At 45.2% G+C, this 15,669-nt stretch overlaps 1 protein-coding gene across 5 annotated transcripts in view; it reads left to right on the top strand.

Moving 5' to 3' along the window:
- Positions 1 to 1,693: 1,693 nt before the first annotated feature.
- Positions 1,694 to 15,669, top strand: part of ZDHHC20 (zDHHC palmitoyltransferase 20) — a 51,225-nt gene continuing 37,249 nt past the window's right edge. For 4 of the 5 annotated variants that reach the window (XM_075419106.1, XM_075419116.1, XM_075419098.1 and 1 more), the window contains exon 1: positions 2,198 to 2,399. In XM_075419106.1, coding sequence (XP_075275221.1) covers positions 2,282 to 2,399 — 118 coding nt within the window. In that variant the 5' untranslated portion in view covers positions 2,198 to 2,281. Of the gene's footprint in view, positions 1,747 to 2,197; positions 2,400 to 15,669 lie in introns of those variants that run through there. The other variant, XM_075419126.1, reaches the window with a different exon arrangement.

Raw genomic sequence — 15,669 nt, 5'->3', positions numbered from 1 at the left:
ACGAGGGGCCACCTCATTGCTCTCCACAGCTTCCTGAGGAGGGGATGTTGAGAAGGAGGTGCTGAGCTCTTCTCCCTGGGATCCAGTGACAGGACGTGTGGGAGTGGTGCAAAGCTGCACCAGGGGAGGTTCAGACTGGTCATCAGGAAGCATTTCTTTACTGACAGGGTGTCCAAACACTGGAACAGTCTTCCAGAGGTGGTCAATGCCCTAAGCCTATCAGTGTTTAAGAGGCATTTGAACAATGCCCTTAACGACAGGCTTTAACATTTGGTCAGCCCTGAAGTGGTCAGGCAGTTGGACTAGATGATCACTGGAGGACCCTTCCAACCAAAATAGTCTATTCCATTCTATTCCATTTCCGTTCCGTTCCATCTTTCAGTGGTCCCTGGGCACATGTCCTTGCTTCACAGTTACTCTGCATGTGTCAAGACCAGAGGCAACCGCTTGCTTCCTCTGCCCTGACGCCCAGATGAGCACGTGCACACACCATCCCACACACAGACGCTGCTGCTGCTTGGGCATCTGTCCAGGGCGTCCCCTCCCTGTCAGCTGTTAGAGGCTCACAGTCTTCCGAATTCCTCATCACCCATCTCAGTATTTTTTCCATCATCTCACCAGCTGGCAAGGCCATAGTCATCACCTGTGCCTTCTGCCAAAGCAATCCATTGCCACCCGCTTACCCCCTCTATCCCCAAACAGGCTGCGTGGAGCCCAAGCCCAGGCTCTGCCCCACCCTGGGGTTTCCCCAAGCCACCACACAGAATCACAGAATGTTCGGGGTTGGAAGGGACCTCTGTGGGTCATCTAGTCCAACCCTCCTGCCGAAGCAGGGTCACCTACAGCAGGCTGCACAGGACCTTGTCCAGGTGGGTCTTGAATATCTCCAGAGAAGGAGACTCCACAACCTCCCTGGGCAGCCTGTTCCAGTGCTCCGTCACCCTCAAAGTGAAGAAGTTCTTCCTCATGTTCAGATGGAACTTCCTATGCTTCAGTTTGTGCCCATTGCCCCTTGTCCTGTCGCTGGGCACCACTGAAAAGAGTCTGGCCCCATTCTCCTGACACCCACCCTTCAGATATTTATAAGCATTTATAAGGTCCCCTCGCAGCCTTCTCTTCTTCAGGCTGAACAAGCCCAGCTCCCTCAGCCTTTCCTCACAGGACAGATGTTCCAGTCCCCTCACCATCCTCTGCTGGACTTTCTCCAGTAGCTCCTCATCTTTCTTGAAGTGCGGAGCCCAGTACTGCTGGCTGCAGTACTCCAGATGGGGCCTCACTAGGGCAGAGTAGAGAGGAAGAACCTCCCTCGACCTACTGGCCACACTCTTCTTGATGCACCTCAGGATCCCATTAGTTTTCTTGGCAGCCAGGGCACACTGCTGGCTCATGGTTAACCTGTCATCCACCAGCACTCCCAGGTCCCTCTCCACAGAGCTGCTCTGCAGCAGGTCCGCCCCAAGCCTGTACTGGTGCATGAGGTTGTTCCTCCCCAGGTGCAGGACCCTGCCCTTGCCCTGGTTGAACTCCATCAGGGTGCCTTTGGGGGAACCCGTCTCCCCCCCGCCCTACGGGTCCCACCTCTCAGGCTGCTCCCGCGGCCGCGCAGCTCCCACCTTCCCCCCGCCCGCCGTCAGGTGGCGCCAAAGCCCGCGGGAGGTGGCGGCCCCGAGGAGCGGCGCCTGCGGCGGGGTCGGCGCGGAGGTCGCGGCGCTGCCCGCCCTCAGCCGCGGTTCGGCAGGCAGCGCGGTAAGGTATCTGCGGAGAAACACTGCTCGCACCCAGCGAGCGGTGTAAGCCCTGTAAGGACACGGTGAGAGGGAGGAGGTAACAGCCCGGCAGGGTATGGCTGCCCGGACCCGTCCCGGCGCCTTTGTGCCCAGGGTGACCGGCACCGACCCGCCCGCGACCGCAAAAGCGCAACGCTGAGGCTTGACGCCGTTCCGTACGGCTGGAGGAGGATCCCGCCCAGGAACGGCCCCGCCGGCGCAGGGGGCAACCCCCACGACCGGGACCCGCTCGCCTCCCTGCCGGCGGAGGGCGAGGGGCGGTGGGAGGAGACGGCGGCCGGCAGCGGGACGCTGAGGTGCTCGGGCACCCGGGGGAAGGAGGCGGTGGCGGACGCCGGGGCCGCCCCCCTCCCGCCCACTGCGGCCCGCCCAGGGCCTGCCCGCCCGCCCGCTCGCCCGGGGCCGGCTCCGCAGCGGCAGCCGTAGCTGCAGCCGCCGCCGCCGCCCGTTGCAGCGCCGGCGCCGATGCCTCCTGCGGCGGCCCGGCAGGGAAGATGGCGCCGTCCCACGTCCTCAAGTGTTGCCAGAAGGTGTTGGCCTGGGTGCCCGTAGCCTTCATCGCCCTGGTCGTGGCCTGGTCCTACTACGCCTACGTGGTGGAGCTCTGTGTGTGTGAGTGGACGGGGAGGGTGGCGGGCGCCGGGAGCTGCCAGCCGGGCGGGGAGGACCCCTCACCACCCGCCTTCCCCCCCTGCGCCCTGGCGGGGTTTCCTTTCCCTTCGCCCGTCTCAGTGGGGCGAGAGGAGACAGCCACCTTCCTCAGACGCTCCCTCTGGGACCGGGTTTAGCTGTTGTCCCCCCGCCTCAGGCGCCCTCCCGGGGTCGCGGGTGAGGACGGCGGGAGCCCGCCCTCAGGCGCCTCGTGGCGGTGGGATCCCGGCCGGGGGTCGCCTGTGGAGAAGCGAGGGACCGGGGAGAGGAGGCCCAGGCAGGGAGTCCGGGGCACTTCGTTTCTGGGAAGGGCCCCTCAGGGAGCTGTGAGGAACAGAGACCCTGCGAGAGCTGCGGCAGGGGCTGCCGGAGCTTTCGCGGGGTCTCTGCCCCTCGTGTTAATCTATGAGAAGTTTCCTCTTTATTTTTCAGTTGTTAATCCGTCTTTCCGATGTATCAGATAACTCCTTGACCACCTTATGGGTGTGTTTATTCTTCCCCCCCCCCCCCCCCCCCCAGTTAAGAAGCCCTGTGTCACTGAAGCATAACGAGGCCAAAAACATCCCGCTTAAGCGAGCAGGGGAAAGGATTTAGGGCTTACGGGGTTTTGTCAGGCCACGTCAAGGCTTTCCGGACGAGGGCTCAGCATTGTGTAAATCCGACTTGCAGACGGTGTCGGTCAGAATGATATTTACCCTTTTGTGTCTTCATGAGGAAACTGAAGATCAGGAGTATGTTGGTTTTCTCCAGGCAGGGTAAACGGAGCGGCACGGCAATGCACGGTTATTTGTTAGGCTTGGTGAAACTTGGAAGCAGGGTAGGAAAACTAAGGAACGTGTTGCTGAGCGTTTGGCATGTTTAAGTAAGGAAGCTGAAATGAAAAAAAAAACCCCTAAGTACGAAGAACTATTTTAAGCTACATATAGGTCGGCTGCTGCCTGGAAGTCCTTGTGCTTCTCGCTGTTTGTGTAAAATACATGCTTTGACATCTCTAGCTAGAAATAAAAGGCTTGCGTATACTTCAGATCTGGGCAAACTTGTAAATACATCCTTCTACTAGAAATAATTAGTTACTTTTTTTTCTGCAGGACTTAGGTTTTTGGATAACATTTCTCAATGCCCATGGTATTTCAAAGCCTTTTGTGTTAGCTGTATGTATGTGAACTGGAACATAAACTACAGGAAAAATGTTATTTGGAGTTAAAATTGTAGAAATATAGTTGTGAAATAAGGTTTGTTGAGGTATTACGTGAAATGTTGACATGAGAGAGTTGCAAATATGCCAGTGTATCCAAACTTGCCAGATTGCTATAGTTTAGTAGTCTGTTTGTGTGAGTAAATAGTACTAGTTTTCTGGGAAAATCGTGCTTAAAACTGTAAACACTTGAAACCAAATTTTAGACAGTCTTTAATACTGCAGGTCTGGGGCATGGGTAGCTGTTACAGTAGTGCTGAGAGGGACTGTGTGAGGTTACAGACTCACATTTTACGGGTGTGACAGGAAGGTCTCTGTACCCATTACAGCCTGACCACTACACCAAAAGGCAGATTAGAGACATGCGTTCCTGCTCTTAACCAAAGAACAAAAACTCGGAGATGAAGAGACTTGCCCAGGGTCACACAGGTGGTCTAAGGCTAAATTGGGAACAGAGCCTGGACCTCCCAAGTTCTAGCTCAGTGTCTTGATCACAGTGTGAGTCAGGGCTGGGTGCTGGTGAATAATTTCTCCTTCACAGGCATAGAGAAGCTACAAAAAGTCCTTCTGAGTCCATTAGAGTTTCTTTTGTGTGAAAATTATTGAAATGGTTTGCTCCTGTTTTTGTGACAACTTTCACATCTATAAATCCGGTTTCTAGACGGCTGGCACTTTTTTCTCACAAATCATCTTTATTCTTAACATCTGCACATACAGAAAAAGTGGTCATTTAATAAGAAAATAATTTACTGATTTTTATTGCTGTCACTGAATTGTACAGTTGTTAAGCTCCTTGGTCACCAAGTACGATTTAGACAGTTATTTTTCCGTGAGGTTTTTCTGTTGTGGGTTTGGGGTTTTGTTTGGGGTTGTTTTTTTTTTAACCTGTTTAATTTTGTTTACACTCTTGATAAAAGGTATCTCATCAAAGGAGAGGAAAGGGGTTTTGTGCTTGGGTTTTTTGGTGGCTTGTTTTTTTCCTTGGTGTGCTTTTCTTTTACACTGCAGTTGAGTTCAAACCGGCATAGAGAGGACTTACAGTGAAATACAGGATTTTCTGTTTCTCTTGGCAGGTACGTTTACTTTCTCACAGTGCTCCTCATGTTTTATTTTGGTTTGAGAAATGCTGCACTGTGTGCTATGAAGAAGAGCAAGGACGTGCCTTTAGCGCACTGCTAATGAAAGAGGTGACGCTGGTCTCTGCAGATGTCACATGCGGCGGGTGCCAGAGCTGGGCTTATGGCTTGTTGCACTTCTGCGGCTTTGTCAGAGGGCACAACACGCAGCTGATGCATGCCTGGGTAAGGGGAAGACAGATGGAGGAAGGGAAGCTTTAGAAAAGAGGAGACACAATAGAAAATTTTGAGTAAATACTGAGAGTAAAAGAGAAAATGAAAGCCCACAGACACCAATGTTTTTTTCAAAGGTTATTCTTAAAGATTAGCTGTTAAGATGTGAAGCTGACAAGGAAACAGGAAGAGAGAAAGCCTTCATTCCCCCAACTATTTATTCTTCCTCGCTTATTTTTTTTTTCTCGTAGTCCCTGTTCATGTATTAAAGGTTAAACATATGTATTCAGTTAGTAGATCAAGTGGGAAGCCAAGCTTGATGTGATATCATAAAATATTGCTAATAATCAAAGTAGAAGATAGTAAAGTTGGGGTTGCTGCTTTCATCAGATCACCCTTTTCCTTTCAGTTTTGCTTCTCCCTCCCCTTGCCCCACCCTCCCTTGATGGTATGCTCACATGTTGCTCAGTGTCTTGCTTTTGGTTTCTGATGGACTCAGTCTTACTCTGTAATTCACTGCTAGTATGTATTTACTTGGTCGTGCCTCCTCCATAACCCTAAATTATATTACTTATATAGTGGCTGTGAACATTGAAGAGGACTGGTGTGGATAAGATGAAGGAGATTCATGAGCTCGTCTATTGTTTTCCACCCATGGAAACTGCCAGCATCGTTCTGTCTCTCTGAAGCATTGCTGTGGTGTGCTGGTGAACACTGGCTTCTTTAGACCACTGTTGCTGTGTAGTTGTGATCCATCAGGTAGATTAGCTATTAAGCTAATTGGAAAGGTGAAAACAGCCCTTTCTCACCAAATATGTAGAAGTTGAGGAAATGTCAGCAGAGTGGAAGAAATCTGTGAACGCATGTAACTGAAGGAACTGCAAAAGACCTGAGGCAACATCTCATTCAGATTTTTTTTAATGTTTTGAAGTAGAAAAACATGAATGAACACTTTCTTACTGGATTATTTCTTCCTTTCACACACAGCTTGCCCAGAGCTCTGTTTGCAAGAAAGCACACCTAAAAATATGTAAGGGATGTTGTAAAGTAGCTTTTCATTACTTTAAAACCATTTCATGTGTTCTTTCTTGTTATCAAAATATGTTCTGCCTTTAGTACAGCATTTGTAAACAATGGTTGTGTTATGCTGTTAGTGAATTGAACTGATTGTGTCTGCTTACCACATCCCTCAGAAGCTCAGAAAGACTGGAGCTCTTTTCTTGTGGTTTGTTTTCACTAATGACTGACTTGTCTCTTATTACCTGTCCCAAATGTTTTTGTAGGTGGTCGGCTGTAATACAGACTGGCTAGAGGATGGTCAGAAGACACTATTCTGACACACGTAGTAGCAGTTGGTGGGTGAAGGCAGCCCATTTCCTGCATGCAACCTTTTTGCTAAAACACTAGCAGAATTTGGTAGTGCAGTCTGCACTGAGAAAAAGAGAAAGAAGTTAACATTGGCTGAGTTGTCTGCAGATCATAACTAAAGTGTATTGGCTGGTTTTATTAAAATAAACCCCACACTTATTCAGATTAGGGTTTTGCTTCTATAGCGAGAGCTATATGTTCCAAAAAGAACTATATGGCTCTTCTCCTGGCCCGAGAGTTGTAAGGAGAATGGCTTGTTTTATGGATTTACTAGTCTTGTAAATGTATGAGTGTTTTCATGCCTCAAACTCTGCAAAGTATAGAAAAATGTGATTTTGAAAGCTACAGGAGTAACTAGTTGCGTGTTCCTTTCATTGCGTCTACTTTCAGAAAGGCCCTTTTTTTTTTTTAATACAGTGTAATGTCTAATGTGTCTAAAATCCTGGCAAACACAGTAGTTTGTAATTTAGAATCCATAGCTTCATGTTAATAGTACAAGTGGAAGTCCTTACTGTTCCAGGAGACTGTAATAGCTGTTGTCAGTAGGGAGATAGCTCGGATTTCCCTAAAGCACAGTCTACATGAGAAGCACATGGTGATCTGATCTGTTGTAACGCTCCCGTTTGAAGAGTCTGTTGCATAAACAGAGCAAAGGTAATTCCCTCTGCCTCCTCCGGAAGAAATCTTTCCTGAATATGCTAATGCAGTAGCGATCAATCAGTGGGCAAGGTGATATCAGCAGTGTGTCAGTAACTTCTGATTTCAAACGACAGAAAAAGCTAAAGTATCAGCACCCAAGTACAACATTTGCATGTTAAGCATGCAGAAAGCATTCCTGTAGGAAAAGAGGGTTACCTTTCAAGAAAAGGAACAGCAAATTAAACAAGTTAGATCATTAGTAACAGTTACCTATGTTTATGTGCCTCTCATGAATTTCAAAATAAAGATGTTGAACTGCTTGGGATGCTCTTAGTTGTGATGTAGCGTCCTGGCATATTGTCATCTTAAATGAGAACCTTTTCTGTTGTTATTGATGCCTTGAAAAGCCGGAGTTGAAGACTCAATAGTCAGAAGGCTATTGAGTAAGTAAGTAGAATTCCTGATGAGGTGCTCAGATTAGATCCAAATGTTTTGGAAAACTAGACACTCGGCTTGAATAGAAAAAATATCTTCTTATATGGTGCTTTGCACTGTATTGGTCATATTAGTTTATAAAGATGGGTGGGCATGTGCCCTTTATATGGCATGAAATCTGCTCTCTTGGCAGTCCTCTACTGAAAAATGTTCCAAGAGCAACAGAACTAGTCAGCCTGGTTTCTTGGGGAGTTGTCTTGTGTCTGCTCTTCCTACTTTTCTGCCAGCAAAAGGACTCCGTCCCTCTTCTCCCTCCCATTGCTCTGTCTGGAGTGCCTGCCCCAGCCCTCCGTTGTCAGTTCTCCTCTGTATCTGCTGAACCATTCCTGGCAGCTCTGCAGTAGTTGGCATCTTTCCTTGATCCTTAGTTACCGTTTGGTCAAAAAGCAGTGTGGTACGGTGGCCAGTTTGATGTTGCTTGTCTTGTGGGGAGGCAGGCAGAAAATGGGCGCCTGAGCTCAGAGCAGCTGTTTCCTAACAGGGAGTGCATTGCTTGTCTCTTCTACCCATGCAGCAGCTTTGGTGAAACTCACTGGCATATACTTAGACCTCCACCGAGCTGCAAAACTTGGCTGAAACTGTTCCACATGCAGGATGGCTTTTGAGTAGGGGAGAAAAGGGCCTTAGGGAAAGCAGGGAGCTTGGCACAAGTGTCTGAGCCGAAGCAGGAACTCTGCTTGTGGTGTTACTCTTTTGTTGTAGCTGTGATCGCTTATTGCTTCAGCGCTTCCAGATTGCCTTTTAGATGTGGACTGTAAAGCTTTTGTTCTTGGTTTGAAAGGGCTTAGACAATATGAGTATTTAAGGTTATGAAAAATAACTTCTCAAATTTTTCTCTGGTAACAACGGTAGGAGCTTTCTGTATGCCTTTAGAGTTAGAACAATGAACTAAAAATTCACTTTCATTTTTAATCAGAGGTTTTACATTACTCCATCGCTTACTAGTCTCCTAGTTATCCATAGCATCTTGGAGGAAAAAAGGATCAGAATTTCAAGTGTATGTTTTCAGTAGCCATTACTTTGAGGTCTCTGACCTTCTGCATTCTGTGAACTTTGAAATTTGAACAATTAAAACTTTAACTCCTAAAAATATGAGCTGCTAGAGAACAATGTAGATGTGCTTTCCGTAATCAAAGAATTTACAGTGTTATAAAGGTGGGTGACTGAGCTGAGGTAGAACACTTGGATGGCACTGTACCTGCTTTTACTTCTAGAACTTGAGACTGCCTGTGATGGAAAATGGAAGTAGGAGAAATCCTAGTTGTCTGTTTAAAATTGTGCCTGTGAATTCTGAGGGTTCATGGGGTTCATTTTTCACCCGTTTGATAGGTCGGTGTTTATCCAGCTCTTTCTGTTCAACAGTCTCCTACAACTGTGAAGAGTTTATGCCAGTTTAACATGTGCTTTCCTCATAAGTGTTATAGGCCATAGGTTCCTGACTGTCCTGAAACAGCTTTTAGGGAGTTTTCATTTCAGTCATTTAGCTCCTCCCCACCCAGTGCATGTTCTTCCTGTAACGGGACAAGAATATCCATTTTTGTCTCATTAGTATGTATGAACTTAAATAGAAACATTTGAGAAGTAAGTAGAGGCCCCTTTTCTGCGTGAGCTGAATCTCCACCAAGGTGATTCAGGTATAAAAGGGATAATGAGACTGCAACAAATACATTTACTTTTTTAGGCACTTCCCCAATACTGCCTCCTTCTGCTGTCACTAAATTGTCTTCTGTGGAATGTGCTTAACTCCTTCTGTCCTGGGTCAAGAAAAAAACCCAGATCTTTCCTTCTCTTCTGCTCCCTGTGCACCCCTAGTCCTTGGTGGAGTGTCTTCTACCTAAGCTTTGACTCTCTTATTTGTGCTAAAAATCAAGTTCTTACTCTGCAACATTTCAAGCATTTGCTTTCCTTTTTTTTTTTTTTGAAAGACCAAATAGCTCATCCGTTCCTTATTCATGTTCCCTTTTAACTATTAAAATTGTCTTATGAGATTGTCAAAGAGAACTGGATCACAAGAGCAGTATGCTTTGCCTCTGCAGTTTCTGCAGCGCTCGCTCTGATGCTATAAATGCTGCAGCATTATCTTAAATGTGAAGCACGGAACCATTTTAATGCTGTGATTTACAGGGAGATCGATTGAGGGGTTTATGCAGGTTTTTTTTGTTGTGGTTTTTCAGGTGTGCATCCTGATATGTTTTTGTCTCCAGAGTGGAGATTTCCTATGCATTTCATGTGAAGTGCTAAGCAGGGAGATAGCTCTTTTTTCCCCTTTTTTTTGGGGGGGAGGGGAGCGAGGGGGGGCTATTTGGTACAAAAAATTTAGAGATGGAAGTCATAATTCATCTGGAATTAGGCAAGCTGCCGATGCAGAGAGAATGAACCAAAAATTAGATTAAATCTAGATAACCTTGAGAGGGACAGATGCGATTTCTTTCAAGCAACCTAAACAGACAGTTATTTTATAAGCTGATTTGCAGTTGTCTGTGGTAGACTTGCAACTTACATTAAGTGCCTCGGCTACTGTCTAGTCATAGTATGAATGCAGAGAACCTGTTACCGTACCCTTGCTCTTGACAAGTAGTCATTGCTTTTAGGTTTGTCAAGTTTGGATTAAAAAAACAGAAGTGAAGTGTATTTCCACACTGCTGGGATTGATGGTGCCTGAAGGATTTCATGTCGATTGGTTTCTGACATGCAGATTTACCCCAATGTTGCAAAGGAGCCCAAAGCAGAGCAAAATTTGGTTTCTGTTCTGAAAAATCCTATGTAACTATCATGCAGGTCTTTTTTTACAATACCTAGAAAAGGATGCAAGTTGTGCATAGGATTTTTGTGGAAATCTTTTGTGTGTGTATATTTTTATCGGATTGATCTACTGCTCTGTAAGTTTCCTGTTGTTGTTCTTAAATAATCAGATATTAAAAAAAAGCTTGAGTTCAGTCTAGTCATTACATACAGAGATATTACTTGCTCTGTTGCAGAGTGGATGCCCGCTGAGATAAAGCAGCAACTGGTGCAGAGGGTAGGCTTGAACTTTTTTAATAATTCATAATTTATGTAAATTATGAGTTTAGACAAAGGGAAGCTTAAAGACCACTGAGCACTAGATTCAGTCATTCTCTGTCTTTTTGCGTGGCTTTTTTCTATTGATGTTCTCAAACTTGTAAAGATCCTGAGTTTCTCCCTGCTTCCCACACTTGCAGACCGTATTGCCAGGGATCCGTCTGTGAGCAGAAACAACAGTCTGGGAGCACTGTTAGGCACATGGAGGGCATCAGGAGCTGTGCTGCCATGCCTCAGCTGCCTGGTTTTGTGATAGTCTCCTTTCCTACTGTGTGACAGTGCTCTCCGCTCACTGCGCGGCTCCTCTGAAGTCTTTAGACAAGTGGCTGCACCTCCTGATCCCATCCTGGTTTATGTTTGTGTGGCTTCTCAGGAGGCTGCAGGCTTAACGGTCTGGGTCACCTCGCACTTACCCATAGATGTTTACAAGTTATCACTTTCCTGATCTAACTTTCCATAACTCTGTGTGGTTCCTGACTTATTTGTAAGACCAGTGGCAGTAATTTCTTGTTCTTCACAAACATTATTTCCCGCTGGGGTACCACTCTCCAGTACTTCACCTGCAAATGTAGATATTCTTGCAACTGCATTACAATATGTGAATGTGTGATATCCTAGGGAGATGGCAACAAGCGTTAATTCTCTTAGTAGGTGTCATGTATACATCAAACTCTACTGGTTTCTCGCTGGCAGTTTGCTGGTCCTGCTATGTTACACCCAGTGCTTTGCCATGGGAGCCCTAATGCAACTCTGAGGTGTAGTAGGCAGCAATGTTTCTTCCCATGGCACGCGTTGCATTAGGATTTATAGTATTTCAGCTGACCTTTTCACAGAGTCCCGAGTTAATGCTTTCCAAGAATACGTGGTAAACTGTCAGCAGGCAGGTGAGCTCTGAGGATTTTTATCTATCTGTTTACTGGAAGCAATATTTACTGAATGAAAGCTATATGGATGATAGGCTATGCTATTTTGTATACTTGCCTCTCTCTTTACTCTGGAGTACTGTCTAAATTTTAGTATAGATCTTCCGGAGTATCCAAAATCCCTTTGCAGTGGCTCGTGCAGTCTTCGTGCTGTCACTTTTTCATGTTCTTAGGTGGTCTGGTAGTTAAATGAGACCTGGCGCAACAAAAACATGTCCTTCTGATCTTGTCCTCTAGCCAGAACTTGCTGTCCTGTTATCCCTGATGTTTTTTCCCCTCTGCAGCACACCTGGTTCTTTTGTTATGTTCCTGGGGAGTTGCTGGTTATTTCTTCCTGTTTGCAAAGAAACTAGAGGAAGTAGCTTTAGCTATAGTCAAGGTTTGTCCTGAGATATTTCAGTCCAAGTAAGGTTTAATGAGTGATACTTTGTTTTGCAAGAAGAACACACAGCAAAGTCTCCAGCGTCAAAAGATGGCATCATTTGTTATCAACCAACTTCATGTCTTTGAACCTTTATAAAATACAGTATTAAATCATTATTAATATTTACAATTCCAGTATGTTGAAGACATGAATTCTGCACCATTAAACTTTCCCACAACTAATAGGCATTATTTTTAAACAGCATGTTTTTCAAAACAACTTCCATCAAGGGCTCTATTCAAAAGCTTGGTTTACTAATATCTTGACAGGAGTTAATGTAAATTACATTACTGGCTGCTATGTTGCTAATGTGTTGCTGGCAGAAAATTAGCTCTTCTCATCATAGGTAGTTCCATATTTAATCTCAGGTGGCAAATATCAATCAAACCTGACCAATGCTACAAAAACATTGAAACTTCATTTGAGGAATCCAGTGACCTAGTGCATGAGAGGAGGTCATCTTGCTGGGCAGTTTGATTTCTCCCATTACCCAATGAACTTGGCAGCAGCAAAATCCTTCTCAGAAAACAGAGTGCCTAATACTTTGTAATATGATTTACAAGGAGATTTTTATCCACATAGTTTTGCAAGGAGATTTTATCCTAATATTTGAGGAAACACTTGTTGCAAGCAGGGGTTTGGTAAGTAAGTAAGGAGCCAACTGATTTTGGAAGAGTGCAAAGCCAAATGAGAAGAGCGCACGATAAACAAAGCGGAGCCTGTCTGCTGACTGTTCTTGCCACCAGGCAATGGTTTGTGCCTGCACGTCACAGCAGCTGTGTCTGGATTTTTTGTTTCTCATGAACTGACACCTCTGCTCTCCTGCCGTCATACCTCACAGCTGTGTGGAACAGCTAAACAACAACTGTCGTTCTATTTTCATCTGTCTAGAGTAGAAGTAAATGGATTTACTAGTAGCGTCCTGAGCCATTAAGAAACTCAGCTTCAAGTGACCTTCATATTTAAGGCAGATATTGACTGGCAATTACAATCATGAATTAGTGAAGTCTTCTCTTTTTTTTTGAAAAGAAAAGATAACTCCTTAATTACCTGGAAAATTCTGTTATAAGAATGAATTGTATGTTGTTGGTTTTTGGTTGGGTGGGTTTTTTTGTTTGTTCTGTTTTGTTATTTTAAATACATTGATGGTTTCTAGTATTATCTGGAGAACACCTAGTCTCGTGTGTAAGACAACTCTGTACAACACATGATACTAGCGCTCTGTCAACACCAGCTGATTGTCCTGTTTGTGTCTCCTGTCTCTTGCAAGCGTCCTCATAGTGTCTTAACTAAAGAACCACTGGAGTTACTCCTAACACAAAAAGCCTTTTCACAAATCCAGATACTTGAGTGTAGCATTACTGTGAGCTTGATCTGGCCAGCCTGACTGTAAATACCCCTCCTTCAAATGTAAATGTAATTAATTAGTGATGTGGACATCAGCTAGCTCCACTCAGATGCTTCTGTGTTTCCGTGCCTTTCTGTCAATTCTGTTTTTTTCCCATTCCACTGTGTGCCAGAGGGAGCACGGCTCACTGACTCGTGCAAGAGCTCTTTTTGTCTTTCGAGAAGAAACCAGGCTTTCTTTTGGCTGTGTCTGATAGCTTAAAGGCAATATTGGAAACAACTTACGTGCAACACTTCCAAACTACTGAGTGATAAAACTGTTATTGTTATGATAAAGTAGAATTTTGGGGAAAGATCTGAATGAAGAAAGTCCAATAATTGAATAAGCAGCTGAGGAAAGCATGTAGAAGTAATGCTAGAGTTTAAAATCCATCAAAATGCAAACAGAATGAGCAGTGGCAATAGTGATTAAATAGCTGAAGAAAGTCAAGTTACATTAGGTTTCTCTGGGCAATTATGGTAAATTGAAAGTGAATAGTGCTTCTGAGGGAGTAGGGCTTTTCAGGGACAACAAACCAGGTGCGTTGCTGCAGCTGAATGCTAACTTCATATGCAGAAAAAGCTTTTAGATATTTGGGCTGATACATCTCTTAATACTGTGTGGTTCTTAGTGCGGACACAAGTGTGGGACTGTGTGGTTAAGACATGGCAACACTTCCTCTTGCATGCTAACCAAATGTAACTCTTGGTTTTTAAATCATTTAAAATGTGCAGGCACCCTTGCTGAGAAGACCATCAGGAGACCTTTGGTGTAACTTTCAAGAATATTTTGTAGAGGCAGAGGTGAGGAGTCATGTGTAGGGTTTTGTGGGGTCCAGAAGTCAGATGCCTTCATAGTTGTGTTCTTGAACTGTGGAAGTGGTAGCACAGAATTTACTGTTCACAGAACGCACGGCAGAAATCTTTTTGGTTGTCATTTAATTAATCTCTAAATGTAACTCAGTACCCAAGGAGTATCTTGCATTGATTATGCTAATTTCTGCTGTAGCCTTGTTTGTACTTACGTGTGTACTTTCTGCATTGAAGCTGAAAATACCTTGCTAAATAAAAAACTCCTTTGTTACTGTGATAAGAGAATGTTTTCTGGGCAGCAAGGCTCTGGCTGCTCTAAATTACTCATTATAGTGAAAGAATTGTGTTAATATTGTTTTAACCATACAACAAATCATAACGATGGCTGGTAACAAAGAGCATAAAAGGTCTGCAGTGCAGCTTGAGCTGCCTTATTTGAAATATTAATGCATATTACCTGTCCCCGTGATAATGCTTCTTTGAATCCTGTAACAATGAGCATGGCAATCATGAACGTAGAAAATCTGGTGGCCATAAACAACAGAGCATCCCCCTTGCAGTAAGGCATCTCTCCCCTGGCTGCATTTTCTTCCTCCTTTCTCCTCCCACCCCAGATTTCCCCCCTCACCCCCACCCCCTGCTCCCTGCAGTGCCTTTGAAGGCATCATCATCTTGTGATCACTTGAAGTAGAGGAGTGGCTCACTCAAGCGATGTTGCTGTGCACAGTGTGTGAGGAGTTTGGGCTCTAGCTCATGTGCTTGTGGAAAGGGCTGCACTGCTTTAAGGCATCCGTGGCCCTGGAAGGGTTTCTTTTGCCTCTGGTGACTGACTGTGCATAAGCCAGGACAGCGAGAGGCCATTCACTGCCGTTCACGCTTCATCACTGCAATTCCCTGCTGTTTGTGGTCACTCAAACTTGCCTTCATTAACTAGCAGTGTATTGGAGTGGAACCTGTGTCTTGTTCCTGGAGCTCTGAAGTAAAAAAATACCTCAGTCTAGCACCATATGAAGATAAAACAATTCCAGGTTCTGCAAAGGACATTCATTCCAGCTGGTGGCAAGTCATGTATGCAATTCCTGGGCACCAGTAGCCTTTCAGCAGGGACCTGGCAGCATCTTTCTGCATTGGCTTTTGGCTGCACGATGCTGTCAACTCAGTTGTGTTGAGTCATTTGTCTAAAAACAACTCCCTGCTGCTTAGGGAGGAAAGCACCTAGTGGGTGCCTGCCAGTCAGCAAACAAGAAATAGCTCAGTGTGGAAGGGTCACAGAATTACAGCTTTTAGAGAACAGTGGAGGGGTGCTGCAGTCTTCATGCTCTGGCGCTGCCCTGTAACAGAAGTCAAATGAGTATTTGCTCAAGGAAATTCACTTGTTGTCCCACTTGTGTCACTAAGTAATGTTTCTACCATCTTCTTGTCAGTGATTAAGGTCTGCATTTGCAAATGGGAATTACATTACCATAAATCTAAGTTATGCTTTCAATTAAATGCCATTTTCTGAACAAATTAAAAACTTGGGATAATGTCAGTGGTGCTTCCCTTTGCAGATAGGCTAATGCCCATGGGGAGTTTCTGTCAAGTTTCAGTACTAGTGGTTTCTGGAAATATGTGTGTGTGTGTATGCATGTATATATAT

Source organism: Opisthocomus hoazin, chromosome 1 (assembly GCF_030867145.1).
Source record: "Opisthocomus hoazin isolate bOpiHoa1 chromosome 1, bOpiHoa1.hap1, whole genome shotgun sequence".
Lineage (NCBI taxonomy): Eukaryota > Metazoa > Chordata > Aves > Opisthocomiformes > Opisthocomidae > Opisthocomus > Opisthocomus hoazin.
Note: the sequence above shows the minus strand (reverse complement) of the source record. Positions and strands in the feature narration are given on the sequence as shown.